The 19,762-nt window shown below is 34.8% G+C and overlaps 1 protein-coding gene across 1 annotated transcript in view; it reads left to right on the top strand.

The window, feature by feature from the left end:
* Positions 1–364: 364 nt before the first annotated feature.
* Positions 365–19,762, top strand: part of LOC143245901 (tyrosine-protein kinase transmembrane receptor Ror-like) — a 45,031-nt gene continuing 25,633 nt past the window's right edge. Inside the window, exons 1-3 of the mRNA XM_076492154.1 lie at positions 365–407; positions 6,316–6,450; positions 12,506–12,621. Coding sequence (XP_076348269.1) covers positions 365–407; positions 6,316–6,450; positions 12,506–12,621 — 294 coding nt within the window. The remainder of the gene's footprint in view (positions 408–6,315; positions 6,451–12,505; positions 12,622–19,762) is intronic.

Raw genomic sequence — 19,762 nt, 5'->3', positions numbered from 1 at the left:
TAATTTAGTGCTTTACTTGTTTGTTCGTTTATATATGATTTACTCAGCGTGTTCTCTTTAACTTATCACAACTCTTAATTCAGCTTGTTCCGCGAGAGGGCATTATTGTTGTGGCTTACGAATTAATTTTCCGTGGAAACGTTTTCAGACAAGATATTGTATTGGGTCAATAAAGGCGACACAGCTGGACTCTTTAAGAATGGTTTATAGATCAGAACGGAGTTAAACAAGGGCTTGCAACGTTAGTCAAGCCCATAAGAGTTTAATGAAAGCAAAACTACTTTAGTTCTGTTGCAAATAAGGTAAAAGGGCTGAAGTTTGGCTGTTAAAACGATCCTTTAAGTTTGGTGAAATTACCAACAGCATGACGTCCACTGAGCAGGAATCAGTAAACATGGGTCCTTATGGTAGGTTTCGATACATACAGGAGTTCCCTGTAAATGCTTACTGAAGTTTCATTTTGTTTCTCAAGTCAGTATATGAAAATGTATTTTGTTTCTCGTGTCAGTATATGAAAACGTATTTTGTTTCTCGTGTCAGTACATGAAAATATACTTTGTTTCTCGTGTCAGTATGTGAAAACGTATTTTGTTTCTCGTGTCAGTATATGAAAACGTATTTTGTTTCTCGTGTCAGTACATGAAAATATACTTTGTTTCTCAAGTCAGTATATGAAAATGTATTTTGTTTCTCGTGTCAGTATATGAAAACGTATTTTGTTTCTCAAGTCAGTACATGAAAATGTATTTTGTTTCTCGTGTCAGTACATGAAAATATACTTTGTTTCTCGTGTCAGTACATGAAAACGTATTTTGTTTCTCAAGTTTGTACGTGAAAATGTATTTTGTGACAACAAATGCACTTCTAATGTGAATAATGCACTACGCTGTATTATTAGAGTAGAAAGAATTGGTTTTCTTACAATTTCAAGCAAAACGCTACACGTTAGTGGGCTATTACAAGGATTGAATCTCGAATATAAGGCCTACAGCAAAAACTCTGATTCACGGGACTTTTATAATGTACTAACAAATACGATTCGAAGTACAACATTTTAGACACGTTAATAAAACTGTTAGAAAACGAACAAGAGATAATATTATATGTTGACAGAGATAAAAATAAAAGGTTCACAAAGTATATTTATTTTAAAATCTATCATCACAGAGTTTTTATCGGAATATAAAGTTAAGCCCATACCCTCTTTTGAAGTGGCAGATTCTAGTACACAAAGTTCTACCTTAATGGGTTTGATTTTTGTTAAGTGCAAAATTGAAAAATGTTTTGTCTACATCAAAACTAAATTTCAGCGTTATAAATCCCTCAGGCTGCTACTTAGTCACAGGAGTGGGCCGATATCAATGCTGACCGTTGTGGGTACCGAAAGCAGATTTTTAGCGTTATAAATTCTCAAACTTACCACTGAGCCACCGATGGAAAAATTCATACTTATAAAGAGTTGAAAAAGTTATTGTTAAACCAGGAAAATTCATAAAAAATGCAAACTTTTTAACAGAAGCAGAACTATGTTACTGTTTACAGACTTATGTTACTTTTTACAGATTTGTGTTACTGTTTACAGACTTGTGTTACTGTTTACAGACTTGTGTTACTGTTTACAGACCTATGCTGCTGTTTACAGACTTGTGTTACTGTTTACAGACTTGTGTTACTTTTACAGATTTGCGTTACTGTTTACAAACTTGTGTTACTGTTTACAGACCTGTGTTATCGTTTACACACTTGTGTTACTGTTTACAGACCTATGCTGCTGTTTACAGACTTGTGTTACCGATTACATACCTGTTTTACCGTTTACAGACTTGTGTTACCGTTTACATACCTGTTGTTTACCGTTTACAGACTTGTGTTACTGTTTACAGACCTGTGTTATCGTTTACACACTTGTGTTACTGTTTACAAACCTATGCTGCTGTTTACAGACTTGTATTACCGTTTACATACCTGTTTTACCGTTTACAGATTTGTGTTACTGTTTACACACCTGTGTTACTGTTTACAGGCCTGTGTTACTGTTTACCGACCTGTGTTACTGTTTACAAACCTGTGTTACTGTTTACAGACTTACAGACTTGTGTTACTGTTTACAGATTTACCGACTTGTGTTACTGTTTTCAGACTTACAGACTTGTGTTACTTTTTACAGACTTGTGCTACTGTTTACATACTTGTGTTACTATTTACAGACTTGTGCTACTGTTTACAGACCTGTGTTACCTTTACATACTTATGTTACTGTTTACAGACCTGTGTTACCTTTACAGACTTGTGTTACTGTTTACAGACCTGTGTTACTATTTACACACGCGTGTGAGTATAAAAATGACATAAAAATAGAAATTACTTGGAATACTGAACTGTTATAAGTAGAGTAAACATATTAGTAATGACAACTTAAAGTGTAAAGTTATGATGAAAGAAGGCACGGCATGGCTAGGTGGTAGGGACGCTCGACACGTAATCCGAAAGTCACGAGTTCGAATCCCCGTCACACCAAATATGCTTGCCCTTTTAGCCATGAAGGAGTTATAATGTGATGGTTAATTTCACTATTCGTTGGAGTAGTCCAAGAGTTGGCGGTGGGTGGTGATGACTAGCTGTCTTCCCTCTAGTCTCATACTACTAAATTAGGCACGGCTAGCGCAGATAGCCCTCGAGTAGCTTTGAGCGAATTTCATAAACAAACCAAACAATCAGCAGTAAGGTTAAAGATTTAGGACACTAAGATTCGAAGTTCGATCCCTGCGGTGGGAACGCCTATTATGCAGCTTTCCTTTTAAACACATTGAAAACGAATCTTTGTATTTACTGGCTTTTTAAAGATTTTTTTGACAATGATTTAATGTAATATTTGTTTATTTTTAATAATAATAATAATACAGTAATATTAGAAACTAGTTGATTGTTTATCCTGTTTTGAAGAGAAATTGTTACCTTGTTTCATTCTCTTTCCAAACTAATGACCTATGACCTCTGATAACGTGGATCTGCTTAATTCCGTCTCTCTCTCTCTTTCTCCTTCCTGATGGAGGCCCTGCATGGCCAGATAGTTAGGGTGCTCGATTCGTAGTCTGAGGGTCGCGAGTTCGAATCACTGTCACAACAAACATGCTCGCCTTTTCAGTCGTGGGGGCGTTATAATTTGATGGTAAATCCCACAATTCATTGACTATCTGCCTTCACCCTACTCTAACACAGCTAAATTACGGATAACTGGTGCAGATATCCCTTGTTTAACTTTGCGCGAAATTAAAACAAAACAAACAAATCTTCCCGGTAGCATATTGATAGACTTGAGGTCTTACAACGCTAAAGTTCGAGGTTTGATTCCTGCAGTGAGCTCAGGATGAGTAGTCCATTGTGAAACTTTATGCTAAACAACAAATGTCGACCAAAAATCATGATGACGAGAATCCCAAATGAGGTAAAAATGTATTTCAATTAAAGTTTTAATACCAACACCAGCCGCCTCTAGATCACACTTCGTCTAACAGATAGCGTGCCCAGACAGTGAATTCAAGGGTTCATGGTTCGGAACTCGTTATCTCAGAAACTTCCCCCTCCGCCAACAGTGGGCAGTAGGTATTCTTGACCTAAACTTGTGTAGCTCTGACAGAAATCCTGACACTTCGTCTTCTATCTTGTGATACAACTTCAGCTTATTTACACAAAATATAACTAAGAATTACATCAGAAAATGACGACAAGAATAATTATTTCTGGTTGATTACATAAGTTATGGAAGACTGAAATCTATTCAACAAGAGTTCTGGTTTTAGATCTTACTACTGTTGGACGAGGTCGACCAATTTGTGGAAACAACTGTCGTCCAAGTTCGTTTTTAGCACAAACATTGTGGCCAATGTTGTCGGTCTGTCATGGTTAGGTGGTTAAGGCACTCGACTCGTAATCTGAGGGTCTCGTGTTCGAATCCTCGTCACAGCAAATATGCTCACCCTTTCAGCCGTGGGTGCGTTATAATGTGACGGTCAATCCCACCATTCGTTGGTAAAAGAGTAGCCCATGAGTTGGCGGTGGGTGTTGATGACTAGCTGCCTTCCCTCTAGTCTTACACTGGTAAAGTAGGGACGGCTAGCAGAGATAGCCTTCGTGTAGCTTTGCTCGAAGTTTAAAACAAACCAAACCCAATGTCGTCCCATTTATCTCCATCTTTAAACGTTTAAAATTACTTTACGGTGTTGTAGCGATTTCTTTTGTTGGACCAATTCTGTAGGAGTATTTGACAAAACGAAATAAATAACAAGTTAGCGAAAAAATAATTACGACTCTACTTCCCATAAGGCACCAGTGCCAGGCCTGTTATAATTTGCGAACACTACCTTATCTATCTCGTTCCTTAGAGAATTACAAAAATGTAATAGGACTAATCGTAATGTCTTATAACAAGTATAAGAATACCTATTAATATGAAACTTTTAACGTAAATTCATGTATACGAAGTGTCATATTTTATAAATTTCCTAAATTTGTTTATTTCAGAAATTTGACACATAGCTACAGAAGGTCGTATATACATGGTCGTTCCTAATTTTGAACTGAAAGACTAGAGGAAAGTCAACCAGACAAATAGTGCATAGTGTCATTTTATAGGGTACTCTTGTCTGACAGAATAATGGGACTTGATTGTTGTTCTTATAGCGCCCGAAGTGCGGCGTATGGTTTTACGGTAACAGACCTCAAACCATGAACCCTAAGATTCACAGTCCGAGTACAATAATCACTAGATGGTGATTATAATTACTAACAAGAGGAAATAAAGCTAAACTAAAGAATACGTGATTTGTATTAATACTTCGTTGTTTAGTACAAACTACATTAAGCCATTAAAATACCGAGTTGCTTTCGGTTGTTGTCGTGTACAACCGAACACTTTACAACAGAGAAAACTATAGTATCCAGTCACGTTGAAGATAAGCCTCTTATGAGATTTCTGATAATATTTTGTAATGGAACTTTAGTTAAATTAATGGTCCTTCTAGGTTAAGCTGAATTAGTCTTAAAACATATTTCCTAATGCTTTTAACTCAGCCATTCATCAACGTTCGTGTTTGTTTAAAAAGCAAACAATGAATTTATGTTTAACATAATTGATTTTGATATATCGATAACTTTTATAAGATACTTCCAAGTTTTCGGAATTCATCGATATTGGTTATAAAAGTATCAAATCAAAGACATATACACAAATACACACACACACACACACACACACTGTCACACATATATATATATTACTTTTAAATATAAAATAATACGACGTCTCTTTTCTGGACGACATAAACTTATTTCTAGGGAGCATGTACTAAGAACAAGTAATACTTACGTAATACATATATTGACTTCCAGTAAATAATTTCTGTTGCACTGATTATAAGTTAATTAAACAGGTCAGCAAATTTAAACTTTATAAAAGCTGGTGTGGTTTTAATAACTGATTTTTTTTATAGTTCAGCTACATAGTTTTCAGAAGTAATATTCTTTTTTTTTTCTATCACGTAAAATATTTTCTACAAACTGGTAAGGAAAAACTCTTACTTAGATCAAACTGTTATTTCGTTTACCACAATGAAATTTATTATTATTATTATAAATACTATCACGTCGCGATAGGTCTAGAGAAATCTGTTGCTAGTGGTTGTCAGCATTTTTAGCAAACAAAATGTGACCTGATTTCAATGAAATCAGTTCACTTATATAAAAGTACATTTGAGGCCCGGCATGGCCAGGTGGTTAGGGCGTTCGACTCGTAATCTGATGGTTGTGGGTTCGAATCCCTATCATATCAAACATGCTTGCCCTTTCAGCAATTGAGGCGTTATAATGTGACGGTCAGTTCCATTATTCGTTGATAAAAGAATAGCCCAAGAGTTGGCGGTGGGTGGTGATGACTAGCTGCCTTCCCTCTAGCCTTACACTGCAAAATTAGGGACGGCTAGCGCAGATAGCCCTCGTGTAGCTTTGTGCGAAATTAAAAAACAAACAAAAAAGTACATTTGACATTTAGTGAAAAATGGATAACGATTTCGTATTCGGCGTACAGGAATCACAGTGAAACACGTAAACATTTCAAGACAGTAGAATCATCATAAATCTGAGTTATCAATCTTTCACTTACCACTTTTTTAATTTTACGAGAGAAGTCGAAACTGGGCCTAAATGATTTGATGTTTACCATTTTTAAGCCCAATCTTCTAGTGATGAAAAATTTAAACTGGTGTAATTGTTTTACTATTTTGTTCGTGTTTACTTATGATAAACGGTTTTCGTTTCAAGATAGGGATGAATGTGCTGAAAGTCCGTTTCTTTGTGGAATGGAGGCAGGGTGTTTGAATACCGTTGGATCGTACGTATGTTTGTGCAACGATTTGAAGTTGAAGGATCCTGTGAGAGGATGTTCAAGAGAACCTGGTAAGTGTGTAAAGTATAAAGATTTGTAAAACTGTAATATGATTGTCTACTTAACTAAATATAATAGAAATATGGTCCTGTAAACGTTTCCATCACGTAAAAAACGTGGCATTACTTTAAAGGTTTGTTTGTTTTTGAAAGGTTTATTTGTTTGTTTTTGAATTTCGCGCAAAACTACACGAGAGCTATCTGCGCTAGCTGTCCCTAATTTAACAGGGTAAGACTAGATAGAAGTTAGCTAGTCATCGCCACCCACCGCCAAATCTTGGGCTACTCTTTTTTACTAACGAATAGTGAAATTGACCGTTACTTTATAACATTGCCACGACTGAAAGGGCGAGCATATTTGGTGTGACGGAGATTTGAACCCGCGACCTTCAGATAATGAGTCGAGCGCCCTAACCACCTGGCCATGCTGAACCTTTTTTTTTTATTTTTAGGAATATAGAACAAGAATGTATTAGAAACATCATGTTCAATATTATTGTTTATTGGGTGAGGTTTTTCTTCGTATGTTTTTTTTAAAAAAACTATATAGCTAGCCAATCTGCACTCTGTCTACCGCAGGAAATCGAACACTGGATTTTAGCATTTTAAGCCCATAAACTAACCGCTAACACACTGGGGTCTACTGGGTGATATTTAGTTTCAACGTTCGCGGCTCCACATATTTTCTATTTTACCCTATTTAATGCTAAATAAACGGGTTTCGATACTCGTGGTGGGCAAAGCACAGACAGCCCTTTGTGTAACTTATGCACCAAAGAATCCTAATATTTGTTACACTGGTTTTCATGGTGAGAATCTCAGACAGAATGTGTCTGTACTCTTTAATACAGTATCGTTCTTCTATAGGCCTAAGTCTTTGTGGATTGCGATACAAATATGTCCTCAGCAATCAGGGAGGGCGTTTCATAAGCTAATAATGATACGAAAGTTAGCGCATAATGAAGTTTACACTGATAACAATCGTAATAACGTACGAAGGAAATTTAAATTTTTTTTTTATCCTTTGTTTTCCGATGTCGCAACCGACTCAATTTGTTTGTTTCTTAATTTCGCGCATAGCTACACGAGGACTTTATGCGCTAGCCGTCCCTATCTTAGCAGTGTAATACTAGAGAGAAGGCAGCGAGTCATCACCACCCATCGTCAACTCTTAGGCTGCTTTTTACCAAATATAAGTGGGATTGACCTAACATTATAACGCTCCCATCTCTGAAAGGGCGAGCATGCCTGGTGTGACAGGGATTCGAACCCGCGACACTCGGATTACGAGTCGAGTGCCTTAACCACCTGGCCATGCCAGGGCACCAGACAACTTAAGTAGCTATATCATTTTATGAATTCCGTTCGTTTTTCTTCCATTCTTGTTGGAGGATAATTTGAGTCAATAGATATTCCGAAACATTTTAAACTTTACGACATATGTCTTGTAGAATGATTTTAGTGGCATACTGATTTTTTAGGTTTTCTCTTTAATTTTAGAGACTCTCGTAAAACATTCAGAATTCAGAGATTTTTTGTTCGTTTTAATAAAAGTTGGTGAAATGTTATAATGAAATACGTTTAGAGAATGGTCAATATTCGTGCAGCTGGTAAGTATACGGATTTACAACACTAAAATTAGAGGGTTCGATTTCCCTCGGTTGACACAGTAGATAGGCTGATGTAGCTTTGCTATAAGAAAACACACACCTATTTTGCACCTAACGAGAGTGTCCTAAGGTATTTCTTTACTCTAGTCGATGGGTGATATTAAAAACGAACTGTGATTACGTAACTTCAATAAGCTGTGGAATATTTCCAATGTAAATAAAAAAGTATAAAATGAAAACCTGATTTAACATTTTAGGTGAAACGTAAGAAGTTATAAGAATTTACTGAGGCAGGCCAGTGATATGTTGACACAGTACTGTTTGTTCGGTCAATAAAACTGTCACACCACGTTCTTTCCTCGACGTTTTATCACACTCACTTCTAGCACAAAGTGTGTGAAATATTTAGTTCTTGTGTAAAAGAAAGCTTCTGTATCGTCACATATTTGTCATTGAGAAACTGATATAAACTGAAAAGAAATATGTCACGTGCCAATTTTTTTTGAACAACAATTGTACTGCATGTGTACATACCCACTCTCTATACCCTGACAACATGTTATGTATACATACCCACTCTCTATACCCTGACAACAAGTTATGTATACATACCCACTCTCTATACCCTGACAACATGTTATGTATACATACCCACTGTTTATACCCTGACAACATGTTATGTATACACACCCACTGTTTATACCCTGACAACACGCTATATACCCTGACATTACGTTATGTATACATACCAATTTTTTATACTCTGACACGTTATGTATACGTACCCACTGTTTATACCCTGATACAGTTGTTAATAATAAAACGCCTTAGCTGTAAAACTTTTAATATTAAAATTCTGTAATTTGTTTCATTGGTTGATTTTTCTGTCGTTCAATTTATAATTTGATTGAATAAACCATTTTTAAGTTGAGCACTAGTTTTTGACTTTTAAGTATTATTATTTCTAAATTGTAGGCTGATATGTCACGACAGTTGGTAAATTAGCATGTTACCTTTCAAAGTCCAATGGTTACGTTAATTTTATTACATTTATTTATCCTTTTGTTCGTAGGACAGTGTTAACCAAATAGATGGCTCCTTATGGTGACACGGTTTCTCAAATCAATTTTTTTGTTGCATTTTATAACCAAGTTGCAAGGACATTAAGAAATTTCTTTCTCTCGGACTCAAACACCTTATTAAATATCCTACGGTCATGAACGCAACGGTGTCTAAAACGAATTACTGTGTTGACTTTACACAAGTTTTCTTCTAATGCTTCTCAAAATCAGTTTCTTCAGATGAATTTCTTAACACCAGCTGATCCGTCTTTGAAAGTGGAACAGCAAAGGTAACGATGTTCCTACTTGGACTGTTTCTTTCTAGACTCCTTCTTGTATTACAACTCTAAGCATTTATTTCACGATTACTTTTATTGAGTTACAATGAGAACAAATTCATATAACGCAGCCAATCAGAGTGTTCTGCTCCCTTACATAAGACCCGAGTAAATACTTTAACTTTCACATTGCATTATTAATGTTACATGACTGCTATATCTAACAGATTACCCATATTACATGACTATTACATCCAATAGATTACTTACATTATATTCCTACTATACACAAAAGATTACCCATGTAACACGACCGTTATATCCAACAGAGTACCCATATTACATGACTATTATATCCAACAGATGACCACTATTACATGACTATTATATCCAACAGATTACCCATATTACATGACTATATTTATCCAACAGATTATCTTTATAACATGGTTATTATATCCAACATATTACCTATATAACATGGTTATTATATACAACAGATTATTTATATAACATGACTATTATATAGAACAGATTACCTATATAACATGATTATTATATAGAACAGATTACCTATATAACATGGTTATTATATACAACAGATTACCTATATAACATGGTTATTATATACAACAGATTACCAATATTACATGGTTATCATACCTAAGAAAGCTACATCTTCAAGTTGTCCACTTCTGTGAGAGGTATGTATGTTATAAACAGAGACCACTGGACACATTACTGTATTCCTTTGTGGTCAGCTGTGAGCAGTATCTGTGATGATTCTTGATTGGCTTGAGCATCTTGGCCGTAACCTTCTCTTGACCAAAATGACTTCATTGAGTTACTAGGTCTTCAACATTTGTATCTTAAGACAACTGGTATGGGTATTAAAACTTTTATTAAAATAGAGGATAAGAAGTTTCTACCTTCTTAACTTATCTTCAGGTTAATCTGATTAAACTAAGCAGGTCGAAACGTTGTTCTCTACTTCACTTTAGTAAAGGTTTTGATACCCATACCAGTCGTCTTGATATTCATTTCTACTTTAAGTGGGTTTCTCGTCATCACGAATTCTTCAACGATTGATTCAAGATAGACGTGTTTGACTGGCTACCTGTTTAATGCTTGCATTCCAGTGCTTTCAGTCAGCCGAAATTCAAGTGAGAGAAGCGGTCAATTATGTACAATAGTGCAAGTTTGGACACTAGTTTCGCCGGACTTGTCGATAACAGAAGTTGATAGTTTGTTTAGCAACTTGAGCTATTTTGGTTGTAAAGCAAAGTGGTGGCCAAGAAGTTCCGATACTTGTTACCATTCATGAAAGCTTTGTACATCCTAAATCCATTATTTTAATGTCTCTCGTCGGTTTTCCCAATCGCTAATTTTATATTAGATAAATTTAAACTTTAACAATAAAATTAATCAATTTCAATTACTTGTTTGCTTGTTTCAGCACAAAGAAGACATGGCGTGGCCAAGTGGTAAGGGTGCTTGAATAATAATCTGAGAGTCGAGGGCTCAAATCCCCGTCAACCAAACATGTTCGCCCTTTCAACCAGGGGTGTTATAATGTTACGGTCAATCTCACTATTCGTTGATTAAAAAGTGGTCCAAACGTTGACGGTGGGTGGTGCTGACTGGCTGCCTTTCCTTTAGTCTTACACTGCTAAATTAGGGATGGCTAGCGCAGATAGCTTCCTGTAGTTTTATGCAAAATTCAAAACAATCAGCAAAAAAGTTTGTTTTTTTTTTTAATTTCGCGCAAAGCTACACGAGGGCTATCTGCGCTAGCCGTCCCTAAATTAGTAGTGTAAGTTTAGAGGGAAGGCAGCTAGTCACCCACCGTCAGCTCTTGGGCTACTCTTTTACCAACGAATAGTGAGATTGACCATAACATTATAACGCCCCCACGGCTGAAAGGACGAGAATGTTTGGTGTGACGGGGATTCAAGCCCGCGACCCTCAGATTATGAGTCGAACGTCTTAACCCACCTGGCTATGCCGGGCCCCAGAAAAAAGATACATAATTGGCTGTCTGCGATATACCCAAAATATAATTTGAGCCCCAAATCTTAAATTTATAAGTCCTGAAATTTATTGCTTTGCCACTAGAGGACTTTGCTTTTGCATTAGGCTATCCTATATGAATATTGATTAAATTATACTGTCAAACACAGTGGCATTGATACATAGAGGGGCATGTGCACCCCCTTCCTTCTCTGAGAAAATAAATTCGTGTGTTATACTTAAATTAAAGCTACTAAATATCAGAAAACCATTCTAAAAACCATTAAAAAGAATTATTGATTTAAAAGTGTTTCAGATGTCCAAAAAATTTGACATGACCACAGGAATTTATTATGATATTGTTAAATTGAAATCTTAAAAAGTACAATGTTTGTAAGCATTCTTATAATTTGATACTTTTGATGAAAACGAAGTCTGATGATAAATAGTAGAGCCATGACAAGGTTGTATGCGGACTTACAACGCTTAAATTGGGTTTCGATACCCGTGGTGGGCAGAGCACAGATAGCCCGTTGTGTAGCCTTGTGCTTAATTCACAACAACAACAAGGTTGTATGTTTAATTAACATATTCCATATCCAGCAAATAACTCTTTCTCTCTTAACGTGAATGTTTTATAATTTCCTAATACTATTCATCGTATTTTTATATTAGTAATTATACTGAAGACTGTCAAATCTTCTATTATAGACATATATGTACAAGTTAAAGTGGAAGTATAAAAACAGTTATTTGCTTGATGTACAAGTTACACTAGGAATATAAAAGCAGTTACTTCAAAAATGTACAAGTTAAAGTGATTACAGAAATATAAGATAGAAAAGGTCATATAATAATTATTTGTAAGAAGAATCAATAAAACTGTCGATGAATAAATAAATAAATTGATGGAAATAAGAGATGAGAGTCCGAATAACGTAAAATGTTATATTATATGAAACCAACAACAGAAATGTTAGTATAACCAATCATTTTACTTTATAGGGGATTGAACCATTAATAGAATTATAGTATAAAGAACAGTTCGTGAGATTTCTAGTTCAAGAGTGGATGAAACGAAATTTTCCTGTTGTTTTTGTCTTTTCAGGAACTTCTAATACGAATTTACAAACTACGGACTCGATCAACGATACCTTTAATTTTGACCAACTACTGGATATTCTTCGAAAGAAAAACCAGGGGACGCATAACGTCACAGAAATGGTGGGTTTCATTTATACGGTATTATGTTTTATGATGAGTTTTGTTACGCATTGGACACATTTTTCTTTTATCTTGCATGGCACTCGGTGGGGTTTATTTATTGTTAAGCCTACACAGTAAGTCGTGTGCCTACCATGGGTTTTGAAATCCAGTTTTTGGCGTTATAAGCCTTCAATGTTACCGATGAGCTACTAGAGGGCTCCCGTAGGAAAAGTAATGAGTACATTACGTAAGTCGCTAATTTTTTATGTTATGATATTTTGTATAATACGTTTACGTCGAACACATAAAACCATTTCGTTTGCAGACATAATTTCGTAACAAATAATTCGCTCAGGAACTAGAGCGTAAAGATTTATGGGACTCGCGTGACGTCATATTAATTCAGTTAGTTGTCTCCAGAGGACTCAAGAATAGCCATTGGAACTGTGACAGTATAAACTAAAGTTGATATATTTTAATGCATAAGTAGATCAAGGTCGTAGTTTTTGTATCTTTTAATGGATAACTAGTTCAGGATCGTGTTTTTTGTGTTTTGTTTTTTTTCGAATTAGAATTTAGGTGAATCAAGACTCAAGTTTATTGCCGAGTGTGTTTTTGAATTATATTAGCTTTATATACAGTTCATTAAACTACATATATATATATATATAATCTCATGAACCGCAACTCGTAATAGGTATTGCTAAGAATTGCACAAAACCCTAACAGAACGTTCGGGCTTAAAGCACCTTGAACAGTAAAGAACTTTAGAACTTACCGCTAATGTTGTACACATATAAAGTTGTATATAAAAGCACAATGTTGCACTCACAACAGAAACAAACCAGCTCAAAACGGCCTCTTGACACTTATTATTATTCTCTTGCCAGCCTACAACAAAAATAACTTGGTACATTGATCCCAAACCTGTTGTAGAATAGTAAATAAGATACTGGAAACGTTTATTTGTTTCTTCTGTGTTTCACGTAAACTAAGAAAAAATACAATAAGTTTAATATAACTGATATTATCATTAGCCTTGGTGCTAGCTTTCTTACAAATATCTACTGTTCCTTCAACAAGCTAAAGTGCTGAGTAAAACAAGCCAATAGTAAATGAATATTAGATGACAGTGTGGTGTAGATATTCAATGCTTTGTACACTATACAATCGTTGTCTTTGTGGAACCAATACCTATATTATGTAAGGAGTAACAAAAGCAGTACACGTAATATTAAATTATATTACACACACTCGTAGAATAATTACTTTAAAAGACACGAAGGTTTCTTCAAAGAGATGTTTTAGAGGTATATGTTGTCTATTTTTACTGTCAAACTCTTATACGTTTTTAGTAGTGGTTGTGTCTAACCTAAGTATATACACTGCTGGCCAAAACCTTTAGGCCAATGAACATAAAGAAAAAATATGTATTTCGCGTTGTTAGATTCAACCACTTATTTCAGTAAAGGAGATGTTGACAACGCTAATGCTTGAACACAAATGACTAAATTTCGTTACATGTTTACCAATTAACGCTTCGTTTCAGTATGGTCTCAAGCTTGTGACCAGCTAGTATTTAGGCTAATTTCATAGTGTTCACATTTTCCCTATTAAATGCTAAAAAGGTTTTTTATTTTTATTTTCATCTTTCGCAGCTCTACTCAAATAAGTGGTTGAGTTTAACAACGCAAAATGCATATATTTTTTAAAATATTCATTGACCTTAAGATTTTGGCCAGCAGTGTATTTGCCCATTACTATGCATTACAAATAGAGAGAAATTTTGTTTCACAGAACCTATAAATATTCATTGTATTACCAAACAAATCTCCGTGATAATCTGCAGCTGCACCTTGACATTTTACGTCTCAAACTAATGTGACCAAATAGTCAATAGCTACAGTAAATCATCGTGAGCCGCGTCATCTAGTGTCCAGCTATGTTTATTATCATTACAAGGTATGAAGTTAGCTACCATATCAAATAATTCTTTGGTCATAGTTGAGAATAAATAAATCAAACAACTAAAATAAATAAATAATTGGGAATCTAAAAACCTACAAATAAGGATCGTATATAAAAAAATGAAACACGGTCGGAGATACTGTGAACATTATTTACTCAAACCACAAACCCTATTTTGACTCCATGATGTTACTTAGAATTACATAATTAAATAACGTCTACAGTATCTTCGGCCGTGTTTCCTTTTTTTTAACAATCCTTTTGCAGACTTTTAGATTCTCAATTTCTTATTTGTTTTGTACTTAGATGTAAAACAACACCAATTATACACATCTCATTCCCAGTCAAATAATGTATATAATATTAACTGAATTGTTCAGCAACTTATTATATTCGTACATACTTACCATTATATTCTGTTAAAGTCCCACTGTGAAAATTGTATCCGGATAATAATATGCGTATTGGCGTGATGATGTAGTTCTCAGCATAAAGAAACAGATGTGGCATTAATTATTATATCACGAATGTCGCAATATGTGTAGGTGGTTCTGTGTCTTGTTACTAGAGGGCGCAAATATATTAATATAATTCACACTTAAATTTAAATATATTAATTTTTAATATATAACCTTAAGTATAATTTTGTTTGATCTTACGTTATTTTGTATTGCACAGTAACATTTCGTGTCGTCGTATTTTTATATTGTTCCTTGCAACAAGTTTTAAATATATTGGTTTGCTCACAATATTATCCATAGATAGCGGAAAAGTCGCGGCAGCATTTATGAAACTTTCACGTCGCCGTTTGTTTTGTTGAATTTCGTGAAAGGGTAAGCATGGTCGTAACTAGATATGAACCCACGATGTATGTTTGTAGCTCTCATTAATTTTTGATTTCAACAATGAGTTACTCACCAGTGGCATAGCTGCATGTCTGCGGACTTTCGAGTCTAGAGTTGGTTTTAAAATATTCTTATTTGTCTGCTAGAAATCGGTTTTGTCAAATTCTTCTTAAAATACAAACTGTTTGATTGTAATTGAGCTACACATATTTTGTACTTTCAACTTAAACAGTGTCTTATGTGACCTATGATCAAAGAGGGTGGGTTAGAGACCTCAAGATTCAGACGTAGTAGTTCTTAACTTGAAACTACTAACCAGAAGGAGGCCAACTAATCTGCACTATCCGCCACCTAGACAATTGTCTACTAGCTGAATAGTATCACGTGTATAACAGGTTCCGATCGGAACGTAAGGAGCCTGATCTTCGGCAGGTTGTAAGCTTGACCCTTGGCCGTTTCATTACGCTGCCAAGGGCTTTATTTAGCTCTTTGAACCGATTCACAGGAATGATCACCATTTTTAAAAGAATTCCAGCTAAAAGAGTGGATCGTGCTAAGCGGGCTTGTGAAATCTTGGGCCAAAAGCGTACAACCATCTTAACTAACCAACCTATCTGAAAGTGTTGTCCAAGTGGACATTGCTTGAAAAACAAACAAAAAAGTTACGAGAAACAAGGCACTAAATGAAAACTCTTTACAAGATGTAGATTCACTTTCAAATTTCAATCATTACACCATGTTTGTCATCACCGTGTTTCAAGATATATTTTTGATTTTAATAACCTGACCTTGACATTAGATGACGGGTCATCAGCGGGTACAACTTCCTCACTGTTTTGTCCTCTTTACTGAAGTCAGAAAGTTTAGACATTTACAGTTTTCGTTTTGTGGGAGTGTTGCACACCATCTGTCGTGGAAAAAATACAATATATGATATCACTAGGAACGGACGAATATTGACCTATCAAATAATCATTTGTCGGTTACAATTTATTCATTTTTCAAGGAAAAAATTTCCGAATTTTTTTCTAATATGTATAACTTACAACTAACTATTCGTCAAATAACTGTTTGTTTAACTAAATGCATAATATTACTGCCTGATGTTCTGACAGGTATATGTGTGTTTTCTTATTGCAAAGCCACATCGGGCTATCCGCTGAGCCCACCGAGGGGAATCGAACTCCAGATTTTAGCGTTGTAAACTCGTAGACATACTGTTGTACTAGCGAGGGGCTGGCAGGTGTAGATGTGTAAAGAATTTTTGCCAATGTTTGTTTTGAATTTCGCGCAAAGTTACACGTGCGATATCTGCGTTAGCTGTCTCTGAATTAGCAGTGTAAAACTAGAGAGAAGGCAGATAGTCATCACCACCCATCGCCACCGTTTGGGCTAGTCTTTTACCAACGACTGGATGGATTGACTGTCACATTGCAACGGTCACAGCTGAAAGGGGAACATGTTTGGTGTGACAGAGATTCGAACCTGCGACTCTCAGATTGCAAATCGAGCGCCCTATCCATCTGGCCGTGCCGGGCCCCGTAATAAAAGAACCATAGAGTTCGTGATGTTATGAATTTATTATGCAATTAGAACTACAATAATAAACAACATAGTCTTCACAATCCACATATTGTCTTCACCATATATAACATGATCTTTACAATACACAACGTAGTCTTCACAATACACAACATAATCTTCACAATCCACAGTATATATTCGAAATATATAAACTCTATAAATAAAACAATAATTTTAGCTCTTGTAAAAACTCTTAATTTAACTTGTGTTGTTTTTTCTCAATATTTTAATTTTAAAATAGCAATGAGAGAGCAAGTAATACAAAAATATTTTTCACGAAAACCTCAGCCACTTGACACAGGTAGTTTTGTCGATACAGTGTGGCAGTTTATTTTATATGTATGTGTGTGTGTAACACATGTGCGAGCAACAAAGACATTATGATCTTTAGACATTTAAGACCACTTAAGCCCAAACCATCAGAATTACTTAAAGAAATCTACAGCTAGATCGTGGAGCAGCGCATAGCTTTAGATGTATAGATAGATCCTGAATAAATGTATAGATTTAGACGTAGAAGGATATTGATAATTCTATTAAGATTTTGTTTCCGTAAACTATATAATTTTGAAGTTTTAATAAACCATTATTTCAGAAGATTAAGAAAGAGAACTCGCAGATTCAGCGAAGAAAATATAGCTACTAATGGCTTTCTTTTTCTGGCAGGAACTATGCTTATATTGAGTGTGTTTGTTTTTCTAAATTTCGCTCGAACATATGAGACCCAATGTGTCTCTCAACTATTATCCCCAAATTATGTTTGTTTTTTTAATTTTGCGTAAAGCTACTCGAAGGCTATCTCCGCTAGCCGTCCCTAATTGAACAGTGTAAGACAAGAGAGAAGGCAGTAAGTAATCACCGCCCACCGCCAACTCTTAGGCTATTCTTTTACCAACGAATAGTGGGATTGACTGTCACATTATAATGCCCCCACGGCTGAGAGGATGACCATGTTTGGTGTGACGGAGATTCGAACCAACCACCCTCAGATTACGAGTCACATTTAAATATGTGAAACTTCTCTATGTGTGTGTCGTGCAAAACTACAAGATGCAAGAACAAGTTAGGAAGACAAAAAGGAAAAACATTCAGATAACTAAACAGCATAGATATAAGTATTAATATCTTAACATTGTATGTACAACATCAAACCAAATACATATTTTTACTATGGGTACAAATAATAAAACATTACGTTTCTTGAACTGTTCTGTTGACTTTATTATTTCAACTGATTTCGTGACTTCACTCTTCGGGATTATATATTACAGATAATCTATAATAAAAACGTTCAAAAATTCATTTCAACGAAACATATATAATCTAAATTAAATACATATTTTTCAAAGTGTAAAAAGCATTAAATACTTCATTTGAATACATTAAAATATACTAAAAGTAAATTAGCTTAAGCCTATCAAATATATTTTCCCTTTTTTTCTATTTCTTTGTAATTTTTCTTTTCATTAAAACTTTAACTATACGTTTTGTTGTTATTATAGAGAAGCAGTCTATTTCTTTAACGGTTTGATATTCCTCTAACTCAATTTAATGTCATTTTCTGGATTATTAGTACTGGATTTTATTGCTCTACAATTCCAACTAACTCGACTGTTATTGCTTCTACTCTCTTACTTATGTCTACTTAAAGATGGCACCACTTTGAGCCTCTAAACCAATAGAGAATGATAAAGAAAAGTAGAAGAATCAAACTATTATTGTATTTTCTTGTATGTATATACATAAACACGAGCCACGACCTGCAAAACACGAGCAGTACTTTTCATGCCATTTGCTTGAATGTTCCATATTTTATCATTTTCACACACTGCATTTAAGCTACGCTTTCTTGAAGACATTGTTAGATCGATAAATCCTAGTCTGTTTGAAAAACTTTTACTAGGTCAGACAAACAAATTTGCGTAGACGTAAATTTATATAATAAAAGTACACTTAAACAATAAAGAAGATTCATGGTATTTATAATGATGTTTAGAATATAAGACTGTTATGAATGTTTAGTGTATGACGCGGTTTTACGAGTTGAAATAAAGAAGCTCACAAAAACAAAAAATAATACCCGTTGTGAAGAAAAGAGTGGCTAAAACGTGATTATAGCAGTCAACGAAGCGAACTGTACCTAAATTATTGCAAAGTAAAGTAAATGTAATGCTGTAATGAAGGTAAACGTAGCTGATTATGCAGAAACGTCTGAATGTATGTTTACAAAGTGATATGTTTACAAAGTTTAGAACGTACTGCACATTCATATTTTAGACCAAAATAAGTCAAGAAAGCCAATAGAAACGGTATTCAGAGTAATGTTCATTTTAATAGGAAATAGCACGCGGGTTAAGTGTTGTTTTTGTGAAATACTTTCCAAATAAAAAAAAATATGTTGAAATCGAAGTTTGTCATTACTTGATGACAACGACATTGTGACATTGTGTACGATAGATACTCAATGCATTGTCATGCTTAACTGAGAAAACAAAACAGCTAAGATTATTCTGAATTGAAAACCCAACATGCAATCCAGACTCCTTATAGCAATATGAGATTTGTTGCGTTTGATCAAGAAATTTGCGAGAAAAGTTCCAGATGGACAAATGCAAGTGTATTATATATATATATATATAGAGAGATATAATTAAAATTTTTGATATTATATTTTATTATAAATATTATTTCGTATTGTTAGCATAGTATATCGATTTAGGACTACCCTACATTTTCTAAACTGGGCGAACTTCGTGAGATAT

Source organism: Tachypleus tridentatus, chromosome 3, assembly GCF_004210375.1.
Source record: "Tachypleus tridentatus isolate NWPU-2018 chromosome 3, ASM421037v1, whole genome shotgun sequence".
Taxonomy (NCBI): domain Eukaryota; kingdom Metazoa; phylum Arthropoda; class Merostomata; order Xiphosura; family Limulidae; genus Tachypleus; species Tachypleus tridentatus.
This window is presented reverse-complemented; position numbering and strand designations above follow the sequence as displayed.